This window comes from Sander lucioperca, chromosome 16 (genome assembly GCF_008315115.2).
Source record: "Sander lucioperca isolate FBNREF2018 chromosome 16, SLUC_FBN_1.2, whole genome shotgun sequence".
In the NCBI taxonomy this organism is placed as follows: domain Eukaryota; kingdom Metazoa; phylum Chordata; class Actinopteri; order Perciformes; family Percidae; genus Sander; species Sander lucioperca.
The window spans coordinates 23,943,837-23,971,336 of NC_050188.1; the positions used below are offsets into that span (position 1 = coordinate 23,943,837).

General features: G+C 43.4%; 1 protein-coding gene across 4 annotated transcripts in view; it reads left to right on the top strand.

Annotated features, from left to right (window-relative positions):
* The first annotated feature begins 19,438 nt into the window (after window positions 1–19,438).
* wdyhv1 (WDYHV motif containing 1) overlaps window positions 19,439–27,500 on the top strand; it is a 9,458-nt gene continuing 1,396 nt past the window's right edge. Inside the window, exons 1-6 of one of the 4 annotated variants that reach the window (XM_035992991.1) lie at window positions 19,439–19,543; window positions 20,165–20,261; window positions 22,175–22,274; window positions 23,228–23,278; window positions 23,377–23,528; window positions 24,116–24,240. In XM_035992991.1, the coding sequence (XP_035848884.1) occupies window positions 20,200–20,261; window positions 22,175–22,274; window positions 23,228–23,278; window positions 23,377–23,528; window positions 24,116–24,240 (490 nt within the window). In that variant the 5' untranslated portion in view covers window positions 19,439–19,543; window positions 20,165–20,199. Of the gene's footprint in view, window positions 19,544–19,585; window positions 19,944–20,164; window positions 20,262–22,174; window positions 22,275–23,227; window positions 23,279–23,376; window positions 23,529–24,115; window positions 24,241–27,500 lie in introns of those variants that run through there. The other 3 variants (XM_031322929.2, XM_035992990.1, XM_031322932.2) reach the window with 3 other exon arrangements.

Below are 27,500 nucleotides of genomic sequence, written 5' to 3' on the forward strand. Positions count from 1 at the left end.
TAGCAGTGGACTACGGCAGGAAGTGGTCAGTGACCATTAGCAGTGATTACAGCAGGAAGTGGTCAGTGACCATTAGCAGTGGACTACGGCAGGAAGTGGTCAGTGACCATTAGCAGTGGGACTACAGCAGGAAGTGGTCAGTGACCATTAGCAGTGGGACTACAGCAGGAAGTGGTCAGAGACCATTAGCAGTGGGACTACAGCAGGAAGTGGTCAGTGACCATTAGCAGTGGGACTACAGCAGGAAGTGGTCAGAGACCATTAGCAGTGGACTACAGCAGGAAGTGGTCAGTGACCATTAGCAGTGATTACAGCAGGAAGTGGTCAGAGACCATTAGCAGTGATTACAGCAGGAAGTGGTCAGAGACCATTAGCAGTGGACTACAGCAGGAAGTGGTCAGAGACCATTAGCAGTGGACTACAGCAGGAAGTGGTCAGTGACCATTAGCAGTGATTACAGCAGGAAGTGGTCAGACCATTAGCAGTGGACTACAGCAGGAAGTGGTCAGAGACCATTAGCAGTGATTACAGCAGGAAGTGGTCAGAGACCATTAGCAGTGGACTACGGCAGGAAGTGGTCAGTGACCATTAGCAGTGGACTACGGCAGGAAGTGGTCAGTGACCATTAGCAGTGGGACTACAGCAGGAAGTGGTCAGAGACCATTAGCAGTGGACTACGGCAGGAAGTGGTCAGTGACCATTAGCAGTGGGACTACAGCAGGAAGTGGTCAGAGACCATTAGCAGTGGACTACAGCAGGAAGTGGTCAGAGACCATTAGCAGTGGACTACAGCAGGAAGTGGTCAGTGACCATTAGCAGTGGACTACAGCAGGAAGTGGTCAGTGACCATTAGCAGTGGACTACAGCAGGAAGTGGTCAGTGACCATTAGCAGTGGACTACAGCAGGAAGTGGTCAGAGACCATTAGCAGTGGGACTACGGCAGGAAGTGGTCAGAGACCATTAGCAGTGGACTACGGCAGGAAGTGGTCAGTGACCATTAGCAGTGATTACAGCAGGAAGTGGTCAGTGACCATTAGCAGTGGGACTACGGCAGGAAGTGGTCAGAGACCATTAGCAGTGGACTACAGCAGGAAGTGGTCAGTGACCATTAGCAGTGGACTACGGCAGGAAGTGGTCAGTGACCATTAGCAGTGGACTACGGCAGGAAGTGGTCAGTGACCATTAGCAGTGGGACTACGGCAGGAAGTGGTCAGAGACCATTAGCAGTGGACTACGGCAGGAAGTGGTCAGTGACCATTAGCAGTGGACTACGGCAGGAAGTGGTCAGTGACCATTAGCAGTGGGACTATAGCAGGAAGTGGTCAGAGACCATTAGCAGTGGACTACAGCAGGAAGTGGTCAGAGACCATTAGCAGTGGACTACAGCAGGAAGTGGTCAGTGACCATTAGCAGTGATTACAGCAGGAAGTGGTCAGAGACCATTAGCAGTGATTACAGCAGGAAGTGGTCAGAGACCATTAGCAGTGGACTACAGCAGGAAGTGGTCAGTGACCATTAGCAGTGATTACAGCAGGAAGTGGTCAGAGACCATTAGCAGTGGACTACAGCAGGAAGTGGTCAGAGACCATTAGCAGTGATTACAGCAGGAAGTGGTCAGAGACCATTAGCAGTGGACTACAGCAGGAAGTGGTCAGAGACCATTAGCAGTGATTACAGCAGGAAGTGGTCAGAGACCATTAGCAGTGGACTACAGCAGGAAGTGGTCAGAGACCATTAGCAGTGGACTACAGCAGGAAGTGGTCAGAGACCATTAGCAGTGGACTACAGCAGGAAGTGGTCAGTGACCATTAGCAGTGGACTACAGCAGGAAGTGGTCAGAGACCATTAGCAGTGGACTACGGCAGGAAGTGGTCAGAGACCATTAGCAGTGGACTACGGCAGGAAGTGGTCAGTGACCATTAGCAGTGGACTACGGCAGGAAGTGGTCAGTGACCATTAGCAGTGGGACTACAGCAGGAAGTGGTCAGTGACCATTAGCAGTGATTACAGCAGGAAGTGGTCAGAGACCATTAGCAGTGATTACAGCAGGAAGTGGTCAGAGACCATTAGCAGTGATTACAGCAGGAAGTGGTCAGAGACCATTAGCAGTGATTACAGCAGGAAGTGGTCAGAGACCATTAGCAGTGGACTACAGCAGGAAGTGGTCAGTGACCATTAGCAGTGGACTACAGCAGGAAGTGGTCAGTGACCATTAGCAGTGGACTACAGCAGGAAGTGGTCAGTGACCATTAGCAGTGGACTACAGCAGGAAGTGGTCAGAGACCATTAGCAGTGGACTATGGCAGGAAGTGGTCAGTGACCATTAGCAGTGGGACTACGGCAGGAAGTGGTCAGAGACCATTAGCAGTGGACTACGGCAGGAAGTGGTCAGTGACCATTAGCAGTGGGACTACAGCAGGAAGTGGTCAGAGACCATTAGCAGTGGACTACAGCAGGAAGTGGTCAGAGACCATTAGCAGTGGGACTACAGCAGGAAGTGGTCAGAGACCATTAGCAGTGGACTACGGCAGGAAGTGGTCAGTGACCATTAGCAGTGGGACTACAGCAGGAAGTGGTCAGAGACCATTAGCAGTGGGACTACAGCAGGAAGTGGTCAGAGACCATTAGCAGTGGACTACGGCAGGAAGTGGTCAGTGACCATTAGCAGTGGGACTACAGCAGGAAGTGGTCAGAGACCATTAGCAGTGGACTACAGCAGGAAGTGGTCAGAGACCATTAGCAGTGGACTACAGCAGGAAGTGGTCAGTGACCATTAGCAGTGATTACAGCAGGAAGTGGTCAGAGACCATTAGCAGTGGACTACAGCAGGAAGTGGTCAGTGACCATTAGCAGTGATTACAGCAGGAAGTGGTCAGAGACCATTAGCAGTGATTACAGCAGGAAGTGGTCAGAGACCATTAGCAGTGATTACAGCAGGAAGTGGTCAGAGACCATTAGCAGTGATTACAGCAGGAAGTGGTCAGAGACCATTAGCAGTGGACTACAGCAGGAAGTGGTCAGTGACCATTAGCAGTGGACTACAGCAGGAAGTGGTCAGAGACCATTAGCAGTGGACTACAGCAGGAAGTGGTCAGAGACCATTAGCAGTGATTACAGCAGGAAGTGGTCAGAGACCATTAGCAGTGGACTGACGGAAGTATGCGGACTGAGACACAGCCATTTCCTCCTATGGAGTCATTCATTCACATTGTTTTGGACTGGCGAGATGGCGGCTAGCGTAAACATCAAGAAGGTAACGCCATGCTGTTCTGCCTATGAAAGGTCAACGGCAACAAGGTCAAAGTCGAAATAATTTAAACTTTGAGCGCAAAGCGGCAAATCCGAGCAGCGCCACCGTCCTCCCCACCTATCACGTGTAGGCGGCTTATCAGGGAAGATGCTTTGATAAAAGGTAAATACATAAATATAAATATAACAAATACAGAAACAAATGTTCATACAAAATACTGTTGCATAAGAAAGAGGCTGAAAATACCAAGTTGGTCATAACGCGTAGCTCCTATGGAGACATGTTGATGCTACCAAGCCATCACCTCCCGTTAGCATCCCATTGACTGCCATTCATTCTGATGCTACCTAGCCATCACCCCCGTTAGCATCCCATTGACTGCCATTCATTCTGATGCTACCTAGCCATCACCCCCGTTAGCATCCCATTGACTGCCATTCATTTTGACGTCACTTTGACAGAGAATAACTTTACATCTGAAGAGTTTAAAGACTCTGTTTGTCCATTGTTTATTTCTAAAGAAACACGACAATGTATAAAAGGCTCCATTACCTTGTAGCTCACGTTATGGCTCCGCCCCGCGAGAATACCATCGCAGTATTATGAATAATTAGAGGGAGAGAATACCATCGCAGTATTATGAATAATTAGAGGGAGAGAATACCATTATAGTATTATGAATAATTAGAGGGAGAGAATACCATCGCAGTATTATGAATAATTAGAGGGAGAGAATACCATTACAGTATTATGAATAATTGGAGCTCAGATGCAATTTTGTAATTTTCTAAATTTCTGATCCTCTGAATAAAAAACAGAAAATTGGAGAAACAGTTTAAAGATCCAATTTGTTAATTTGTCAAGTTGGAAAAAAATGAAATATTGGATATTTGAACCATAAGCGGAGTTTGACATTCGAGTCGGGGACCTCATTGTAGCAGCTGAGACCTGGTCTACCACTTGGGGAACGCAGCACCAGCACATACGGACAAAACAAACATGCTAAATAAACATATGTTTATTTTTAAAGAAGATTTTAAATTACATTGTAACAATTTAACAATTCGCCCTTTATGACATCCATTCACAGCACGGCTGTCTGGGAACGCAACAGACAGACGGTGGCGTGATGCCCCGACACTTAAATTCAACTAAAATGTAACGGTGACCAATCAGAGTTGGACCTCCAGTCTGTTGAGATGATCTCCACACGCAGAATCCAAGGCAATCACACCATCAAACGTTAAGACACGTTGAGAAAAAAAACAACGTATTTTGCCGTAATCCAATGACACGGAAAAAAAGGTAATCCCCAGCGATCAGGAGATCCTCCTCGCCGTTTAAACAATGTGGAATAAAACGTATAAAAGTCCAAATCTACACAAAACATGCAATCAATTAGTAAGCTGACATCACATTATATACATGGCATTTAGGAAACCTTTATGACAACGTTGGCACGGCAACATGTCCAGACTAGTGCAACAGTCATTTTAGTTTTTTGCGTCCTGCATATGCGTCGACAACGGTCTCCGGGGAGAGCCAGAGGCCTGAAAAAATATTTTTTTTTACTAAAGCAGTATATGAAATCAGATGTATTACCTACCACCATTTAGTTGTTTTGTGTTATTTAAAATATTTATAAAATATCTGGTCATGCCATGAAACAATGCAATTACCCCCTTCAGCCGTCAGGGGGGGCAGTGCTCCCCCTGGCCCCCCCACAAACTCCGCGTATGATTTGAACCCATTTTTCTGTTTTTCCAAATGTCTGTTTGTGCTTCGAACATTGACCTGATGAGTGTTACACTGACCCTATATCAGCCTTTTTTGGTTTCAGATATGTGAGGATTTTGTCCTTTTGACCACATTATTACACCCCGATATATTCCAAGTTACTATTTTAAACAGTCCCATACTGCTCTGCTGAAATATTATTCATCCATCCCAAGAAAGTATCCCACTGTCGTGGTTGCCCCTCCTCTGATATTAGCAGTTTTCTAAGTAGTACAGCTGTATTTGCATGAGCCACCCAGGGTTATGTTGAAACTAAATATAGGTCCGTGGTTCCAGGCCAGATGTAGAGGCTCGGTCCTTATCGCCAGCTGAACTTTGTCAACTTCTCTTCAAAGTATGAAAAAGTCCCAGAACGAGGTCTCAGAAAACTCACTCAGAGTCAGAATCAGATGTGAAAAAGAAGTTTTAATGTTCACGAAAGATAACCCAGAGAAACCCCGAGCAAGTAGCGGTAAGCCTGCTAAAGATTCCTGTGTCTAGCTTCGCCTCATATGGTCCAGAAGAGACCCCTCCTCCTGAGGAGCGCTCCAATGATCACCTTCAGATCACGCCTGTACAACGTCAACTGGCTACTTTTGAGGCCTAACCACCTCTTTTGGGGATTTTCCACTAGATGAAGTAATTTAGCTGATCTTGCATTTTGAACGCCTACGCTTAAGGTGTTTGGCGTGGTGCCCGCCGTGGCTTAAGGTGTTTGGCGTGGTGCCCGCCGTGGCTTTTGCGGCTATAGAGCGGCGGGCCATCCGTGTATTTACTAACAGGCTGCACTGAGGTAACAGCATGGCGAGGTATGTACTAACAGGTCACACTGAGGTAACAGCATGGTGAGGTATGTACTAACAGGTCACACTGAGGTAACAGCATGGTGAGGTATGTACTAACAGGCTGCACTGAGGTAACAGCATGGCGAGGTATGTACTAACAGGTCACACTGAGGTAACAGCATGGTGAGGTATGTACTAACAGGTCACACTGAGGTAACAGCATGGTGAGGTATGTACTAACAGGTCACACTGAGGTAACAGCATGGTGAGGTATGTACTAACAGGCTGTACTGAGGTAACAGCATGGTGAGGTATGTACTAACAGGCTGTACTGAGGTAACAGCATGGTGAGGTATGTACTAACAGGTCACACTGAGGTAACAGCATGGTGAGGTATGTACTAACAGGCTGTACTGAGGTAACAGCATGGTGAGGTATGTACTAACAGGCTGTACTGAGGTAACAGCATGGTGAGGTATGTACTAACAGGCTGCACTGAGGTAACAGCATGGTGAGGTATGTACTAACAGGCTGCACTGAGGTAACAGCATGGTGAGGTATGTACTAACAGGCTGTACTGAGGTAACAGCATGGTGAGGTATGTACTAACAGGCTGTACTGAGGTAACAGCATGGCGTTACCCTATTAAAAGCAGGTGTAAACCAGGAAGTGGGTTTCCTGGCATATGCGTATGCAGTAATCCAAGCAAGACGAAGACATAGGCCAAGGAGATGAGCTGAACAAGGATCACACTTCTTCAGTGGAGTGAACAGGAAATCATTGAGCGTTACAGATTAAGCAGCCGTGCAATATCACAGTTAGAAGAAATTAGAGATGACATCATATCTCAGACTCAGCGTTCACATCCCAGCAGCTGTTAAACTCCTCGCTACGTTACTCATACTGGCATCAGGATCCTTTCAATCAGTCCTAGCATCAGCTGTGGGAATATGGCAGTCTGCACTCAGCCGTATCATAGCAACAGTACTTACCGCTTGGCTACAGCGCACTAGTCAACACATACAGTTCCCCACCACTAATGCTGAAATAACACGCACCCAGCTGTTACCTCATGAACAAGCAGAGCAACCTCGTTATCGCTAAATCTTTGTTTTCACTGGTTTGACTGACCTGGTGGCTGATCCATGATAGAGAGAGAGAGAGAGGAGGAGGAGGAGGAGGAGGAGGAGGAGGAGGAGGAGGAGGAGGAGGAGGAGGAGGAGGAGGAGGAGGAGGAGGAGGAGGAGGAGGAGGAGGAGGAGGAAGAGGAGGAGGAGGAGGAGGAGGAGGAGGAGGAAGAGGAGGAGGAGGAGGAGGAGGAGGCCCATTCAACTGTGCTTTTAAAGGAGCTGATTACGGTATAGTGGGGAGGGTGATGTGAGGAGGGTATAGTGAGGAGCTGATTAAGGTATAGTGGGGGGGGGGAGGAGCTGATTACGGTATAGTGAGCTGATTACGGTATAGTGGAGGAGCTGATTAAGGTATAGTGGGGGGGGGGAGGAGCTGATTAGGTATAGTGGGGGGGGGGAGGAGCTGATTAAGGTATAGTGGGGGGGGGGAGGAGCTGATTACGGTATAGTGGGGGGGGGGAGGAGCTGATTACGTATAGTGGGGGGGGAGGAGGAGCTGATTAAGGTATAGTGGGGGGGGGGAGGAGCTGATTACGTATAGTGGGGGGGGGGAGGAGCTGATTACGGTATAGTGGGGGGGGGGAGGAGCTGATTACGGTATAGTGGGGGGGGGGAGGAGCTGATTACGTATAGTGGGGGGGGGGAGGAGCTGATTAGGGTATAGTGGGGGGGGGGAGGAGCTGATTAGGGTATAGTGGGGGGGGGGAGGAGCTGATTAGGGTATAGTGGGGGGGGGGAGGAGCTGATTACGTATAGTGGGGGGGGGGAGGAGCTGATTAGGGTATAGTGGGGGGGGGGAGGAGCTGATTAGGGTATAGTGGGGGGGGGGAGGAGCTGATTAGTATAGTGGGGGGGGGGAGGAGCTGATTAGGGTATAGTGGGGGGGGGGAGGAGCTGATTAGGGTATAGTGGGGGGGGGGAGGAGCTGATTAGGGTATAGTGGGGGGGGGGAGGAGCTGATTAGGGTATAGTGGGGGGGGGGAGGAGCTGATTAGGGTATAGTGGGGGGGGGGAGGAGCTGATTAGGGTATAGTGGGGGGGGGGAGGAGCTGATTAGGGTATAGTGGGGGGGGGGAGCTGATTAGGGTATAGTGGGGGGGGGGAAGGAGCTGATTAGGGTATAGTGGGGGGGGGGAGGAGCTGATTAGGGTATAGTGGGGGGGGGGAGGAGCTGATTAGGGTATAGTGGGGGGGAGAAGGAGCTGATTAGGGTATAGTGGGGGGGGGGAGGAGCTGATTAGGGTATAGTGGGGGGAGAAAGGAGCTGATTAGGGTATAGTGGGGGGAGAAGGAGCTGATTAGGGTATAGTGGGGGGAGAAAGGAGCTGATTAGGGTATAGTGGGGGGGGGGGAGGAGCTGATTAGGGTATAGTGGGGGGAGAAGGAGCTGATTAGGGTATAGTGGGGGGAGAAAGGAGCTGATTAGGGTATAGTGGGGGGGGGGAGGAGCTGATTACCTGATGAACTGCAGGTTTGGTAAATAGGACGTGAGCTGAAGTATGACAGCGTGCTCTTTCTGCAGGTTGGCCATGGAGCTGATAACGCTACTTAACAAATGTACATACATGTGGCCCAGAGACGTGTACAGACTTTAGGCTCGTTGGAGATGAGCCAGGTCTTCGCAGAATCGATCACTGACGATCACCGCCCAGTGCATGCTGGGTAGATCTGTGTCCGACTTGATCCCGACTTGCTCTGACGTCATGCACACGTGGTCAACGAGACCAAAATTGGACCTTTCAAGACTGTAAAAATGTTGCCTGGTCTGATGAGTCTCAATTTCTGTTGAGACATTCAGATGGTAGAGTCAGAATTTGGCGTAAACAGAATGAGAACATGGATCGTCATGCCTTGTTACCACTGGGCAGGCTGGTGGTGGTGGTGTAATGGTGTGGGGGATCCATCATGCCTTGTTACCACTGGGCAGGCTGCTGGTGGTGGTGGTGGTGTAATGGTGTGGGGGATCCATCATGCCTTGTTACCACTGGGCAGGCTGCTGCTGGTGGTGGGGGTGTAATGGTGTGGGGGATCCATCATGCCTTGTTACCACTGGGCAGGCTGCTGGTGGTGATGGTGTAATGGTGTGGGGGACCCATCATGCCTTGTTACCACTGGGCAGACAGCTGGTGGTGGTGGTGGTGTAATAGTGTGGGGGACCCATCATGCCTTGTTACCACTGGGCAGGCTGCTGGTGGTGGTGATGGTGTAATGGTGTGGGGGACCCATCATGCCTTGTTACCACTGGGCAGGCTGCTGGTGGTGGTGATGGTGTAATGGTGTGGGGGATGTTTTCCTGGCCCACTTTAGGCCCCTTAGTACTAATTGGGCATCATTTAAATGCCACAGCCTACCTGAGCATTGTTCTGACCAGGTCCATCCCTTTATGACCACCATGTACCATGTACTTCGTGCCCTGGATGTTCATCCCCCAAATCTCCATCAACTGCAAGATGCTATCCTCTCAATATGGGCCAACATTTCTAGAGAATGCTTCCAGCACCTTGTTGAATCAATGCCACGAAGAATTAAGGCAGTTCTGAAGGAGAAAGGGGGTCAAACACGCTATTAGTAGGGTGTTCCTAATAATCTTCAAGGTGAGTGTATTTTCAAACAAATCCAGGAGCTTCAGGAGTCATTATCTGAGCAAAGAACAGGGGAATGTCTTCTGCAAGACCACAAATATTTGGGTGTATCAAATACATCCCCAAACAGATATCAACTAAAAAGGGCATACACAAATGAAAATGTGAAAAATGTTAAAACGGACAAAGATGTAAAGGAAGATGCACCAGAGATTGAAGTTGCACAAGTGGAAGAAGACATGAGTGATTTTCAAAAGGAAGATGAAAAAGAACATATTAATGAGAAAGACATCATACAAGATGAGGAATATTTAAAAGCATTAGAGGGAAAGAAAGAATCTGAAAAAAAGAAAGAGTTTGGGCCGGTGGATGTAAAGATAGAGGACTCAAATGAGGTGAAGAGGAAGATGTACCAGAGATTGAAGGTGCAAAGGAGGAAGTAGTTACACAAGAGATGACTACATTTCAAAAGGAAGATGAAAAAGAACATAAGAGGAAGAAGGACTTAATACAAGAGGATGAAGACTTAACAGTGGACACTGCACAGGAAATGAAAAATGGTCCGCTGGAGGAAGATGTAAGTGATGAGATTATATTATTTACATTTAAACTTTTACACATTTACTACTAGAAAACTAACACAGATGTTGAAACACAAATTAAATGATTTTAAATGATATATTGTATGACTTTCTATTATTACTGTTTATTCTCTAGATCCAAAACAAATATCCCAAGGTGGAAGACAGTGACAGTTGGAGTGATACTGACGATGAAGTCAGTCTTGACAAAGAAGATGAATTCTTTACAGTGTTCCTGCACCACCTTCTTTTTTTATTATTCCTCAAACTGCCTGGAAAAAACTAAGAAAAAAAACAAAAAAAGGATCACTACTCTCTTCAGGCATTCGCACAATCCATCCACATTGCAGTTTTGCTTTTACATGCCACAGGGTTAAAATACAAGGATGAACCAGGAACACACCTGCGTTTAAATGCTCTGGCTATGGCCTGTTCACTGACTGCCCTGTACAAGTTGATGTTGTTGTGCACAGTGAGAACACGCTTAAAGCAGGTGTCGTTCAGCGGTGACATGGTAGTTCACAGTAAAACAGAGCTGCAGAGGCGACCGAAAGGAAATAAATCAAACGACACTACCAAGGGCACTCTATCTTAAGAAAATGGAAAAGCTTAAAGAATCTGTGGTAGAGTCGGGCTGTCGAGATGAGGCACCATCACCAGGTGTTCTGAAATCCATTTCCTGGAGACAAAGAATGAAGGACAGGAAACACACTCAGTCTCCAGATGATGGTAGAAGAAAAAAGAGATGAGCCAGATGAGCTTATCCAGACAGTGATCCTCCATCCTAAGGGTGTGATGCTTTGGTCGAAGAAAAGCATTGACATATTCCACCAAAGATGTAAAGAAGATATAGTATATCTTGATGCAACAGGAAGCATTGTGAAGAAAAGTAAACACAGCACAGGTCCTTTTTACGTTTACGAGCTGGTGGTCCGAAACCCAAATAAGGGTTCCTCTCCTTTTCAGCAGCTACGTTTGTGACCTGTGACCACACCACCTCATCTATAATGTATTGTCTTAGTGCTTTCCAGACAGATCATGCCAAGCAATATGGACACAAAAACATCAGTCCACTCATGATCATATGTGATGGATCCATGGTCCTCATGCAAGCAATCTCACTCGTCTTCTACCAAACTAACCTCAATGCCTTGCTCCAAAGTTATTTTCAAATATTGACAGGGAAAGGCACCACTGAAGACTTCAGTCTTCCTATTGTCCACCGCTGTTTAAGCCATATAATGAAAAATGCTAAATCCCTGTGTAAAAAGCAGTACGTAAAACCTTTAAATATATATATTTTTTTCATAAACCAGATAATCAAATTGATGGCAACAAATTTTTCATGATGAGTTATGACAATGTCGTTATTTTTATTTCTCTCTCAGTGCACCCAAGAACTACAAGCTGGCCATGCATGTTTTCAGACTTTTTTTCAGACTACCACAGCAAGTTCCATTGTTGAGTTTGATGAAATGCTCCTTAGTTGCACTGTCATCTTCTCAAGCCCATGCAGCTCTGAAAATGTTGAGAAGCACTTCAACAACATCCAGACTTTGTTGACCACCATTGGGGAATCAGCTGTTGATGACAGCAGCATTGTTCCGGAGGACCTTGAGGTACACAGTAAACATGAAAAATGTCTTGAAATCATGTCTTCTGTTAACGTGATTAAAATCACTCATGTGGACATCATGTAAAATTCCATATTTTAGGACACCTTCAGTCAGACGTCTTTTCACAGACATTTCATGGAGGTCATAGGCACTGCACCCCTCGATAAAAAAGGGGATCCAAATGTGTACTACAGTGAGACATTCATCTCCACTTTGGCTGCCTAATTCTTGCCTCATGCAGCTCTTTGGACAAGCATGATGCTGGGTCAGTTACACTTTTGTTATTGTAAGAGTCACTCAGAGAAAAACTTAAAAATATCTTTGGTTACTACAATAATTTAGCAGTAAAGTTGTACTTGACATGACCATGTAGTAGGCTTGTCAGATGTCTGCAGTACTTTTGGCCCCATTGCCAGGCATGGGCATAGTCAGCCCATCAAATGCTTCCTCCAAGGCAATTTTCAAAATCTACTAATCACATTCACATTAAATTTGTTATACAAATTCATTATTCATGGGGTGTAGATCTTCTCAGTTGTGGTCTCATTATATTTCCTCTGCTTTCACCATCAGGATAACTTTCAGCTTTTTACAAATGTTGTTTTAAGTACTGTGTAGATATAATGTAGAGTATGCAGAGAAGTTTCCCTAAAAGATGACCAAACAAGATGTAAAAATAATATGTTATACTGTATCTTCAGGGGACCTGGGCATGCATGGTGAAGGACCTCCATACCATCTATTCTCAAAGAAATTTTCAAAGATTTCAAAGAAAAAAACGCCAGGTGTGGAATAATTTGGATGAATATATGCAATCTATTGTTTAAATGTCTGAACCTATTACTTTACTCTGAGTCCTTAGTTAAGATACTATAGCCCTTTTTTGTCTTATCAGAATTTCACTGAGGACAATAAGACACAAGGAATTACGGAGAAGAGTCAGTGGGATTTGAAGAAAATTCGCTTCAAAGACGACTGACCAGACTTCATAACGACCTACAAAGACACGCACACTGCACTTACTAAAAGAAAGGTAAAACAATCACATTATATTGTATTTAAATGTCTCTTGGTAAATGTTATTCTTCAAAAACAAAATTAAAATTTCACAAAATACAGACACATAAGAAATTGCTTATTTGGGGATGCATTTTACATCCCTGCATCTGTCCAACTGTCTGTCTGCTCACCTCCAAAATAATAAAATGTATTGGCCTTATTGGGTCATTACCATGACATTTGGACAGACATTCCAAGTCTTTCATAAAATTAACTGAAACTTCACTACAACAACAAAAAATAACTTGTACAAATATATAAGAAGTCTACTATTCATTTAATTTCATAGGAGCACGGTATCCTGAAGGAGAAATGGAGGCAGAGAAAGCAAAACAGGAGAGGAGTCTGTGTTACCTCCATCAACAAGCCATTTCAATTAAAAAAAAACAGCAGTAACATTAAGCACATTTGGATACATTACTTAACAATTACACAATTTTCAAAAACATTTCTATTTTCCAATGTTTTTCTGTAAATAAAGCAGATGCCTACAGCTCTGGGGACAACCAGCACACCTTCTTCTGACAGCCAAACGCCATCAGTGGCAGCACAGGACTTAAACACAGTCCGCCAAGACAAAGATGCTTTGCTCTTATTATAAAAGATAATATTATAGATAACTTGTCAAAATGGAACATGTAAAAACAAACTCCATTGACTACAAATGTACGGTGGCCCAGAGAGATCAACTAAATGCAGAGAATCACATTCTCCAATTTAACAACATACACATGGCATTAAGAACTGCAGTGAAAATACAGAAACACTGAGTACAACCTGGACCCCCGAGGCACATTAACAGATTCCAGCTCATCTATGTTGTATATGTGAGAGCGTAGAGTAGGTCTGGTCCTGATCCCGGCTGGCTGGATCGAGGTTCTGGTACGTGGAGTCGTTGAAGGTGGAATCTGGAGAAAGGTTCTCGTAGTCTGGGACGATCTGAGGAAACCCAACACAGTACACATGAAACACAGTTATAACCAGTGTTGGGCAAGTTACTTCCAAAATGTAATACATTATAGATTACTAGTTACTGTCATTTGAGAGTAATTAGTTATATTACAATATTACTGTCTCTGAATTGTAATGCGTTACACTACTTTTGCGTTACTTTTGAGTTACTTTCACCAAAATAACAGGGGAAGTTTGATTTGGCAGCTAGCTTGTGAATTTCACCACCGGATCAATAAAGTCTCCTCTTTATCCAGTTTAATACATCATAGATTATTCATATTTTGTATAATTAATATAAATATGCAAAGTAACTAAAGCTATAAAAAATAGGTAAGTAAAACGTATAATAGGCAATTAGGAGAAAATGAAAATACTCAATTAAAAGTACGGCATTGTTGTAAAATGTTTGTTTATAGCACTTCAATAAGAAATTCATGTTGTTTAGTTTAAAACACTCTAAAGGAAATGTTCAATTATAGTGTGATTAAAACTCACTATTTACATTATTTACAGTACTTGATGTACAGCTGATTTGTGAAAAGGTACACAACCTTATTTAACAGTAATTTAGTTTTACTGCGAACCGTCACAGGAAGTGCTTTTATTTTGAAGTAAGCTACACGGAAGTTGTCTGTTGTGTAGCTACTCTTGCTAGCTTACTGAGAAGCAACATGTCCGTCAGGCTCAAGTTGTTCAATTTCTTGTTTGTAAAACTGCAACATATTGAACAGTAAATGGTCACAGTAAAAGACAAGTGCTTTTGGTCGTCATTCGAAGCCATTCCACTACAGGCAGAGTTACTCTCCACGGCTGATAAAATGTAATGATATTTACGTGTAGCAAGCCTCAACATTAATTCCCGACATGTTTATATCTGTCAGCTGCTGACGTACCGTCACCTGTTGGGACATACATGCTGTCCGTACCGTCACCTGTTGGGACATACATGCTGTCCGTACCGTCACCTGTTGGGACATACATGCTGTCCGTACCGTCTCTGGTTCTGGTTCTGACCACGGGAACAGAAACAGGACAGCTCACTTCAACGCAGCGTAATAACTCCTGAAAATAATATCCATCTCGCAAATGTATCTGTCTCTGCAGTCATCTCAACCATCGAATACAGCGACAGGAAAATAATACGGGGTTTTTTTTTTCCTGTGAAGAAATGTGTCGCGGTGTTGGTGAACTCTTAAAAGAAACGCACCACTAAATGTTGCGTTAAAATGCGTTGTAACTCGCGTTACTGAGATTGTAACGAGTATAATATTACCGAAATTTAATTAGTAATGCGTTATATTACTGCGTTACAGCAAAAAGGAATACATTACTGTAATTGCGTTACTTTTGTAACGCGTTACTCCCAACACTGGTTATAACCCTTGACATTAACTTGTTTGGAGACTACACATACTTTATTTATGTATCTGAACTTATTTTGTATCTTTGAGCTGCTGCGACTCTTGAATTTCTCCTCTGAGGATCAATAACGACTTATCTTAAATCTAACGCTGTTCAATCCGAATACTGAAGGCTCTGTTTTGAAACTACTGAGTTTATGACCTTTAATCTTTGATATTTGTCAGATCGATCTCAGTTTGTTCATGTTAACAATGAATCCTCCATGCTGGCTAAAGTTAGCCATGGTGTTCCACAAGGCTCTGTGCTTGGACCACTGATTACTTCTGTTGACTTTGGGTCAAATTCACCCGTTTTCAATTTTTGTTTTATATCAGAAAATATGGGACGTAGAAATAAGAGCTGAAAATGTGTAGAAGAAAAATTTAACAATTTAAAACGTTGGAAAAAGCAAAAACAAACTGCAAAAAAAATGTCAAAAATGTTTTTTTCAAAGTTGACGGGAAGACAACCCAAGAGCTAAAGGTGAGAAGCTCCCTGAATGTTTTGTACATTGCTTTATAAGAAGAAAGAGGGAGGAGGGAGAAAAGATTCAGATATTCCATCTTCACGCCCTCTTCTCTTCATTCATATATTCAGTGAAATGCTTGAACTGCCGGCTTTCTAAAGAAGAACAGCGATGCAACACTAGCAGGCTGAGGACAAAACACAGTTCAGAACAGAAAGGGTCAGCATGAGATCTGGCTCATTTTCACAGATAACCTCATCTATCTTCTATCAATCCCCATCTCTAATGATCATCATGTGGATCGGTACATGTTAGTCCACTGTTTCTCAAATGGAGGGACGTGTCCCCCTAGGGGTACTCTGGAGGACTGCAGGGGGTACGTGACCCCCTAGGGGTACTCTGGAGGACTGCAGGGGGTACGTGTCCCCCTAGGGGTACTCTGGAGGACTGCAGGGGGTACGTGTCCCCCTAGGGGTACTCTGGAGGACTGCAGGGGGTACGTGTCCCCCTAGGGGTACTCTGGAGGGCTGCAGGGGGTACGTGTCCCCCTAGGGGTACTCTGGAGGACTGCAGGGGGGACGTGTCCCCCTAGGGGTACTCTGGAGGGCTGCAGGGGGTACGTGTCCCCCTAGGGGTACTCTGGAGGGCTGCAGGGGGGACGTGTCCCCCTAGGGGTACTCTGGAGGGCTGCAGGGGGTACGTGTCCCCCTAGGGGTACTCTGGAGGGCTGCAGGGGGTACGTGTCCCCCTAGGGGTACTCTGGAGGACTGCAGGGGGTACGTGTCCCCCTAGAGGTACTCTGGAGGACTGCAGGGGGGACGTGAGATATTTAACAAAATGTTTAATAGTTACGAGGCTGTTGTCCAGAACATTGTTCCTCTTTATAGAGACTTTATTTTCTACCATCTTTTTCCAGTTTTTGTCTCCTTCTTTATCATCATCTAAATATTTTTCAGTCACAAGGCTGTAGTTTAGTGAATCTATCGCTGACAGCGCTGTACTGTTCCTCTTTATAGAGACTTTATTTTCTACCAAAATGATTAGCGCTGGTCAGGGGGTACTTGGCTTAAAGAAACTATTCAAAAGGGGAACATTATTGAAAACGTTTGTGTCTCTGTGTTAGTCAACAGAGAGGAAACAAAGAGTTAAAGTCACCTCCATGTTCATGCCGTCTGAGTTTCCTCCGGTGTTCAAACTTGTGAAGTAAACAAAATACTGTTTTTATTATAATGAGTAGTTAAAGATGCAGATGGTCACACTGCCACGCCCACTACCCAGTCTCCACTCAATCAGTATCATCGTACACTATCCCCAGCCTATTAGCATCCTCACCTGTTGCCTGTTTTACCCCTCTCCATTCCTCAGTTGTTGTCTGGTCTCATCACTACATGACTCTGCATGACATACGGGCTCTCCCAGTTTTGCGACTGTGCCAGATCTTCCTGTGTTTGTCTCCAGCGAAGCTAAGTTTATCTCCTGGGCTTTTTTTACTTCAAAGTTTATTGGAACAGTTTAACTTGAAAGCTCCTGAGTTTTTCTGTATTTTTGACTTTCGTTGCCTTGACCAAGACCTCCATTAAAGACTTTTGAACGTGATTCTGTGTCCTGAGTCTGAGTCTCTGACACAGCTGAGGTCACTGAAACAGCCAATGATAAAACACCAACCACACTTCAACACACTAACTCTGTAGTGACCATTTCACCCATTAACAGCATATATATAATGGAGCAGCAGGTCCCGTGTCTCTGGACGGAGACCAGTGAAGTCTCTTTCCCGGTGATGGCTGAGCGTTACTGAGCAGCCTCCAACTGAGCTTGAAGACGTAGATGTGACGTGAGCAACCTGTTTGAAAGTTGGAAGTCTTCTGGTAGCTGTGCCAAGAGAAATCTCAATCATTCCCAATCTAGCAGAGACGGAGAGCGTAGGTATATGTAAGGAGATAACATAGACACAGGCTAATTATTGATCACTAAAATGATAGTTAACATTAGTAATTAAACTTAAACAGCTAATGGAAGTCCAAACTGCCTGAGAGCTTCTCCTGTACTATACGGTGTGTGACGGCCGTCTGGTAGTTAAGTCCATATTAACAATGGAAAGCCATTCTTACCAGTGGGTCTGGATTGGGAATCAAATGAATGCAAAGAAAGTGACTTTATGAACTTGATTTTAAGATTTGTATTTGTTTATTATATATTTAATCTAGTCACACATTTTAATTTAAAAATAACTTTGAATGCACCACGAGGCTGTAAATTACCAGTTTCATTGAACGCCCCGTCTGTGTTTCTCCGACAACAGCAGCTGCAGATTGTTACATCCCGGTGTTGAATCCTCTACAGTGAAATACAGTTAAACTTTACACCGTTTAGAGTTAGCTGTCAGCATTGTAACCGTGTTTAATCCAGCTACTAGCTAGTGGTAGGCTAATGTTAGCTGCTGTTGAGTATAGTGTTAACTAGCTAGCGGTAGGCTAACGTTAGCTGCTGTCGAGTATAGTGTTAACTAGCTAGCAGTAGGCTAACGTTAGCTGCTGTCGAGTATAGTGTTAACTAGCTAGCGGTAGGCTAACGTTAGATGCTGTCGAGTATAGTGTTAACTAGCTAGCAGCTAGCGGTAGGCTAATGTTAGCTGCTGTCGAGTATAGATAGATAGATAGATTAGATAGATTTTTTTTATTAATCCCAAAAATGGGAAATAAAATTGTTGCAGCAGCAGCAGCAAAATTTAAGACACATAGCACAAGTTGTAGTGTTAACTAGCTAGCGGTAGGCTAACGTTAGATGCTGTCGAGTATAGTGTTAACTAGCTAGCGGTAGGCTAAGTATAGTATAAACTGCAGCAGCAGGATGTGTTACGAGGAAGTACGACAAAATAGTAACCTGTTAGCCTGTTAGCCTGTTAGGCACGACGCAAAGCCGAGTGAAGTGAAAATAAATTAATAAATGGAGGCATGTGATTAATACGATTAAAAAAAATTAACGCATTATGCTCGGCCCTTAATCGCATCGTGATTAATGCGTTAATGCTAACAGCCCTAGTAATAATACAAATTAACTCAACACAAATCCAATAGTGGGGTGTGTAAATGTAGAAGACATCAGTCGTGTTTGCCATGTGTGGAGGAGTGAATGAATGGTGTGATGGGTGTTGTAAGGTGCAACCAAGGGGGTCAGCTTCTCCTCGGACCGTGTAGCTCCTATGGCGCCATTTTGATGCTACCAAGCCATCACCTCCCGTTAGCATCCCATTGACTGCCATTCATTTTGATGCTACCAAGCTGGTTCTCACTCAAGCTCACTGGTTTTAGTTTTCGCTCTCTGCATTATTATCCTTTAATATTTCATATTAATTTAGTTCTTCCTGATGAAGCTGAGAAACTTTATATATAAAACATAACCTCTGATTAACTTGTGTGTTGTCTTCCTGTCCACTTATTATGGTCTGTTTGCCCGTTTAACCAACTTCATTCCAACTTATCTCAAGTTTTACACTTATTTTTGGAATTCATGGTCAATAAATCTCATTTATATGAAATTATACCTCATTTTTTGGTTAAAAACCCATAAATAATGAATGTTTTTGACTTAATAGTTAAGATCAAAGGAAAGTATGTTGATGGATGATCACAGCCTGTTTCCGGTTTGGAACCATTCATGTTATTTTGGGGTAATTTGGTTGAAAGAAACCCATATTTTTTTTATATAAAAACGTTTGTAAACGGACCACCAGGAGGATCAGAGACATGGTACAGACTGTAGTTCCCTTCCTGGCCTGCAGGTGGCGCTGTCGGGCCGTTTCAGCTCTGGTTTAAAAGGTTTGCAGCTGTTCTCCCTCCATCGAGTTCAGCGGTCTTTACATTTAAACTCAGGCGAGTAAAGGTGCCTGTGGGCTGGATACAGAGCACCGTGGAGTCCCGGTGTTTTCAGCGGCGGTTACAGGTAAACTCAGCCGAGTAAAAGCGCCTGTGGGCGGACTACAGAGCACCGTGGAGTCCCGGTCTTTTCAGCGGCGGTTACAGGTAAACTCAGCCGAGTAAAGGTGCCTTTGGGCGGACTACAGAGCACCGTGGAGTCCCGGTGTTTTCAGCGGCGGTTACAGGTAAACTCAGCCGAGTAAAGGTGCCTTTGGGCGGACTACAGAGCACCGTGGAGTCCCGGTGTTTTCAGCGGCGGTTACAGGTAAACTCAGCCGAGTAAAGGTGGCTGTGGGCGGACTATAGAGCACCGTGGTGTCCCGGTGTTTTCAGCGGCGGTTACAGGTAAACTCATCCGAGTAAAGGTGCCTTTGGGCGGACTACAGAGCACCGTGGAGTCCCGGTGTTTTCAGCGGTGGTTACAGGTAAACTCAGCCGAGTAAAGGTGCCTGTCCTGCGGCGAGAAGAGTTACGTTTAGACCCCGAAACGACTTGTTAAGATAAGAAACGTCATAAACGTTTCTAAATACTTATGACTTAAAGATATTGAAACTCAGCAGATTCTAGAGATAATGGGGAGAATTGGGGGGAGATTTTAGGAAGAACACGGCTCTATAATCTACCGGATGTGACGTTTTATTCCTAGTTACCGACGGAGCTGTTTCAGTGTGACACATCAACATGGAGCCTGAAGACAGAATCACACCGAGCCGCGAGAACTGCGTTTATACCAGCTGTTACTGGTGAGTACTACTACCGAATACTGCAATATATATACTCTACCAGCTGTTACTGGTGAGTACTACTACCGAATACTGCAATATATATACTCTACCAGCTGTTACTGGTGAGTACTACTACCTAATACTGCAATATATATACTCTACCAGCTGTTACTGGTGAGTACTACTACCGAATACTGCAATATATATACTCTACCAGCTGTTACTGGTGAGTACTACTACCGAATACTGCAATATATATACTCTACCAGCTGTTACTGGTGAGTACTACTACCGAATACTGCAATATATATACTCTACCAGCTGTTACTGGTGAGTACTACTACCTAATACTGCAATATATATACTCTAATATATACTCTACCAGCTGTTAATGGTGAGTCCTACTGTAATATATACTCTAGTCTGTTACTGGTGAGTAGTACTGTAATATATACTCTACTCTTACTGGTGAGTAGTACTGTAATATATACTCTAGTCTGTTACTGGTGAGTAGTACTGGTGAGTAGAACTGTAAATGTACAGTACTACTCACCAGTAATCAGGAGATATATATATATATATATATATATATATATATATATATATATATATATATATATATATATATATATATATATATATTGATTGAGTCTAGACTTTACAGAGCTGTGAAAGTAGGTCAAATTGTAATGACTGCCCCTACCAGCAGGCGGCAGTAATACTGTCCGTTTACAGAGGGCATTGAAATGTATGTCTGATCGAACTGTTGGCCCATAGTAGTAGAAAAAAATATTTATGTAAAGAGATAAAGTAAAATAAAAAGTGCTCACCCCCCACCGACGACGATACCATCGTCCATCACGATGTTTCACTGTAAACATCGTCAACTGGCAATTTAGGGGACATCGCCCAACCTGTTTCCAGCAGATTTTGTGGTCTAAAATCACACCAAGAAATTTATTTTCATATACTCTTTCAATACTTATGTTATCGATATATAATATAATCTGAAATATATACATATGATGTATAATGTAATCAGAAATATATACATATGATATATAATGCCATCTGAAATATATACATGATATATAATGTAATCAGAAATATATACATATGATGTATAATGTAATCTGAAATATATATATTGATATATTATGTAATCTGAAATATATATATATATATAATGATATATTATGTAATCTGAAATATATATATATATATATATATATATATATATAATGATATATAATGTTAAAACGGTTCTCGACTGTTGTAGAAAGAAGTGGCTGATCATGAAAGGAACACGCCGACTTATTGGGACTTTGTCTTATTCCCCGTCTCCCCCAGAGTTAGATAAGTCCAGACATACCCTTCTCATCTCATGCATGATGTAACGCTGTCTGACGCACCCAGCATTAGCTTAGCTTAGCACAGAACCTGCAGGTAACTGGTTCCATCTAGCCTAGCTTAGCACAGAACCTGCAGGTAACTGGTTCCATCTAGCCTACTGCTCCCAATAAGTGACAAAATAACACCAACATGTTCCTATTTCCATGTTGTGATTTGTAGAGTCACAGCGTGTATAAATAATAAGGTCACATGACACACAGCCGTCTTCTACCGTATACTAAGTGGAACTATATTCTCAGAAGGTCAAGCTCTGCTACTTCTGCTACTTGGGCGGAGGGATTAGCACAACACCGAAAAGCACCGTTACTTCCGTCAGCAAAACCAATGTGAATGCTAGTTAGTAGAGAACGTGACTGGTGATCTGGTTCTGGTGACTGGTTCTGTTGTCTGACTGGTTCTGGTGACTGGTGATCTGGTTCTGGTGACTGGTTCTGTTGTCTGACTGGTTCTGGTGACTGGTGATCTGGTTCTGGTTCTGTTGTCTGACTGGTTCTGGTGACTGACTGGTTCTGTTGCAGTGAGGAGAACGTCTGGAAGCTGTGTGAGTTTGTCCGAGCGGAGAGAACAGCACCGCTGGAACATCTGTTCGTGGTTTTCATCTCAAATGAGAACAGAACGGTGAGAACATCTGGAGAACATCTGGGAACACTATGGGCCGCACAACATCTGTCAGAGTCTACTAAACATCTGTCAGGTTCTACTAAACATCTGTCAGGTTCTACTAAACATCTGTCAGGTTCTACTAAACATCTGTCAGGTTCTGTTCTGTCTGTTCTCTCTGTTCTGTCTGTTCTCTGTTCTGTCCTGTCTGTTCTCTGTCTGTTCTCTGTTCTGTCCTGTCTGTTCTCTGTCTGTTCTCTGTCTGTTCTCTGTCTGTTCTCTGTCTGTTCTCTGTCTGTTCTGTCTGTTCTCTGTTCTGTCCTGTCCTGTCTGTTCTCTGTCTGTTCTCTGTTCTGTCCTGTCTGTTCTCTGTCTGTTCTCTGTCTGTTCTCTGTCTGTTCTCTCTGTTCTCTGTCTGTTCTCTCTTCTGTCCTGTCTGTCCTCTGTCTGTTCTGTCTGTTCTCTCTGTTCTCTGTCTGTTCTCTGTCTGTTCTCTCTGTTCTCTGTCTGTTCTCTGTCTGTTCTCTCTTCTGTCCTGTCTGTTCTCTGTTCTGTCCTGTCTGTTCTCTGTCTGTTCTCTGTCTGTTCTCTGTCTGTTCTCTCTGTTCTCTGTCTGTTCTCTGTCTGTTCTCTCTTTGTTCTCTCTTCTGTCCTGTCTGTCCTCTGTCTGTTCTCTGTCTGTTCTCTGTCCTGTCTGTTCTCTGTTCTGTCTGTTCTCTGTCTGTTCTGTCTGTTCTCTGTCTGTTCTCTGTCTGTCCTCTGTCTGTTCTCTGTCTGTTCTCTGTCCTGTCTGTTCTCTGTTCTGTCTGTTCTCTGTCTGTTCTGTCTGTTCTCTGTCTGTTCTCTGTCTGTTCTCTGTCTGTTCTCTGTCTGTCCTGTCTGTCCTGTCTGTTCTGTCTGTCCTGTCTGTTCTCTGTCCTGTCTGTCCTGTCTGTTCTGTCTGTTCTCTGTTCTGTCTGTTCTGTCTGTAGGTTCCTCTGTGGAAGCAGAAGTCTGGGCGAGGAGACCAGCCGGTGATCTGGGTCGGTGACATCACTGCTATGATTAATGATGATGATGATGATGTCATTGATGATGATGATGATGATGTCATTGATGATGTCATCGGGGTGTGTTTTAGGACTACCACGTCATCCTGCTGCAGCGGGGACCTCAGGGTTCTTCTTTTGTGGTGTATGACCTGGACTCTGAGCTGGAGTTCCCCTGCAGCCTGAAGCTGTACGCAGCCGAGGCCCTACGCTCAGACACACACCTGAGAGGCTGTTACCATAGGTACACACACACACACACACACACACACACACACACACACACACACCTGAGAGGCTGTTACCATAGGTACACACACACACACACACACACACACACACACCTGAGAGGCTGTTACCATAGGTACACACACACACACACACACACACACACACACACACACACACCTGAGAGGCTGTTACCATAGGTACACACACACACACACACACACACACACCTGAGAGGCTGTTACCATAGGTACACACACACACACACACACACACACACACACACACACACACACACACACACACACACACACACACACCTGAGAGGCTGTTACCATAGGTACACACACACACACACACACACCTGAGAGGCCGTTACCATAGGTACACACACACACACACACACACACACACACCTGAGAGGCCGTTACCACAGGTACACACACACACACACACACACACACACACCTGAGAGGCCGTTACCATAGGTACACACACACACACACACACACACACACACACAGACTACCTTTTACTGTAACCGTGTCATGTATGTGGAGGAAGTGACATCACAGCGAGTCTCCCGTGTCTCTGTTCCAACAGGAAGTTGCGTGTGGTCCCTGCTGACAGCTTCCTGTGTAACTTTGCGTCCGACCGCTCCCACATGAAGAACTCTGACGGGTCCTGGAAGATGCCCCCCCCAGCCTACCCCCCCATCCACACGGCAGGTCTGCCAGAAATACACAGTACACACAGATATACACACAGATATACACACAGATATACACAGTACACACAGATATACACACAGATATACACACAGATATACACACAGATATACACAGTACACACAGATATACACACAGATATACACACAGAAATACACAGTACACACAGATATACACACAGAAATACACAGTACACACAGATATACACACAGAAATACACAATACACACAGATATACACACAGAAATACACAATACACACAGATATACACACATGGAATACACACATATATACACACAGAAATACACACAGATATACACACATGGAATACACACAGATATACACACAGAAATACACAATACACACATATATACACACAGAAATACACAGATATACACACAGAAACACACAATACACACAGATATACACACAGAAACACACAATACACACAGATATACACACAGAAATACACAATACACACAGATATACACGCATTAAATACACAATACACACAGAAATACACACAAAAATACATACAGATATACACACATGAAATACACACAGAAACACACAATACACACAGATATACACACATGAAATACACACAGAAATACACAATACACACCGATATACACACATGGAATACACACATGAAATACACCCAGAAATACACACAGAAACACACAATACACACAGATATACACACATGAAATACACACAGAAATACACAATACACCCAGAAATACACAATACACCCATGAAATACACACAGAAATACACACAGAAACACACAATACACACAGATATACACACATGAAATACACACAGAAATACACCCATGAAATACACACAGAAACACACAGATATACACACATGGAATACACACAGAAATACACACATGAAATACACCCATGAAATACACCAGATGTCTAAACTAACCTAGAGGTTAGTACCAGATATCTAAACTAACCTAGATATGTCTAAACTAACCTAGAGACGTCTAAACTAACCTAGAGACGTCTAAACTAACCTAGAGGTTAATACCAGATGTCTAAACTAACCTAGAGACGTCTAAACTAATCTAGATATGTCTAAACTAACCTAGAGACGTCTAAACTAATCTAGATATGTCTAAACTAATCTAGATATGTCTAAACTAACCTAGAGACGTCTAAACTAATCTAGATATGTCTAAACTAATCTAGATATGTCTAAACTAACCTAGAGACGTCTAAACTAATCTAGAGGTTAGTACCAGATGTCTAAACTAACCTAGGGACGTCTAAACTAACCTAGGGACGTCTAAACTAACCTAGAGGTTAATACCAGATGTCTAAACTAACCTAGAGACGTCTAAACTAACCTAGAGGTTAATACCAGATGTCTAAACTAACCTAGAGACGTCTAAACTAACCTAGAGGTTAATACCAGATGTCTAAACTAACCTAGAGACGTCTAAACTAATCTAGATATGTCTAAACTAACCTAGAGACGTCTAAACTAATCTAGATATGTCTAAACTAACCTAGAGACGTCTAAACTAATCTAGATATGTCTAAACTAATCTAGATATGTCTAAACTAACCTAGAGATGTCTAAACTAATCTAGATATGTCTAAACTAACCTAGAGACGTCTAAACTAATCTAGATATGTCTAAACTAACCTAGATATTAATACCAGATGTCTAAACTAACCTAGAGGTTAATACCAGATGTCTAAACTAACCTAGAGACGTCTAAACTAATCTAGATATGTCTAAACTAACCTAGAGATGTCTAAACTAACCTAGATATTAATACCAGATGTCTAAACTAACCTAGATATGTCTAAACTAATCTAGATATGTCTAAACTAACCTAGAGATGTCTAAACTAATCTAGATATGTCTAAACTAACCTAGAGATGTCTAAACTAACCTAGATATTAATACCAGATGTCTAAACTAACCTAGATATGTCTAAACTAATCTAGATATGTCTAAACTAACCTAGAGATGTCTAAACTAACCTAGATATTAATACCAGATGTCTAAACTAATCTAGATATGTCTAAACTAACCTAGAGACGTCTAAACTAACCTAGAGGTTAATACCAGATGTCTAAACTAACCTAGAGACGTCTAAACTAACCTAGAGGTTAATACCAGATGTCTAAACTAACCTAGAGACGTCTAAACTAACCTAGAGGTTAATACCAGATGTCTAAACTAACCTAGAGACGTCTAAACTAATCTAGATATGTCTAAACTAACCTAGAGACGTCTAAACTAATCTAGATATGTCTAAACTAACCTAGAGACGTCTAAACTAACCTAGAGACGTCTAAACTAATCTAGAGACGTCTAAACTAACCTAGAGGTTAATACCAGATGTCTAAACTAACCTAGAGACGTCTAAACTAATCTAGATATGTCTAAACTAACCTAGAGACGTCTAAACTAATCTAGATATGTCTAAACTAACCTAGAGACGTCTAAACTAACCTAGAGACGTCTAAACTAACCTAGAGACGTCTAAACTAACCTAGAGGTTAATACCAGATGTCTAAACTAACCTAGAGACGTCTAAACTAATCTAGATATGTCTAAACTAACCTAGAGACGTCTAAACTAATCTAGATATGTCTAAACTAACCTAGAGACGTCTAAACTAATCTAGATATGTCTAAACTAACCTAGAGGTTAATACCAGATGTCTAAACTAACCTAGAGACGTCTAAACTAATCTAGGGGTTAATACCAGATGTCTAAACTAACCTAGAGATGTCTAAACTAACCTAGGGGTTATTAACTGTCTGTATACTTACAGAGTTCTCAGTGCCTGGGTTAACATGTTGGGACCTCATTCTGCTACCGTTGAAGTCTGGTGATATTTTGAGCCTTTTTAGTGGTATATAAATAGTGATCTGTTTTTACGTTCCCTGGTCCCTGAATACTAGCGTTGTAAGCTAACCAGCGGTCCGCGCTAGCTTATTTCAAGCTCCAAACTCATCAGATTAGCATGAAAACACAGTGGTACACATCTGGTACTAACCTCTGGGTTAGTTTAGACATCTGGTATTAACCTCTGGGTTAGTTTAGACATCTGGTACTATCCTCTGGGTTAGTTTAGACATCTGGTACTAACCTCTGGGTTAGTTTAGCACCGGAATTGTCCTTTAAACCGTTAATTTAAATTATAAGAGTACCACAGGGATAGTGGAACTGGAACCACGGGGATAGTGGAACCGGTTCCACAGTGGAACCACAGGGATAGTGGAA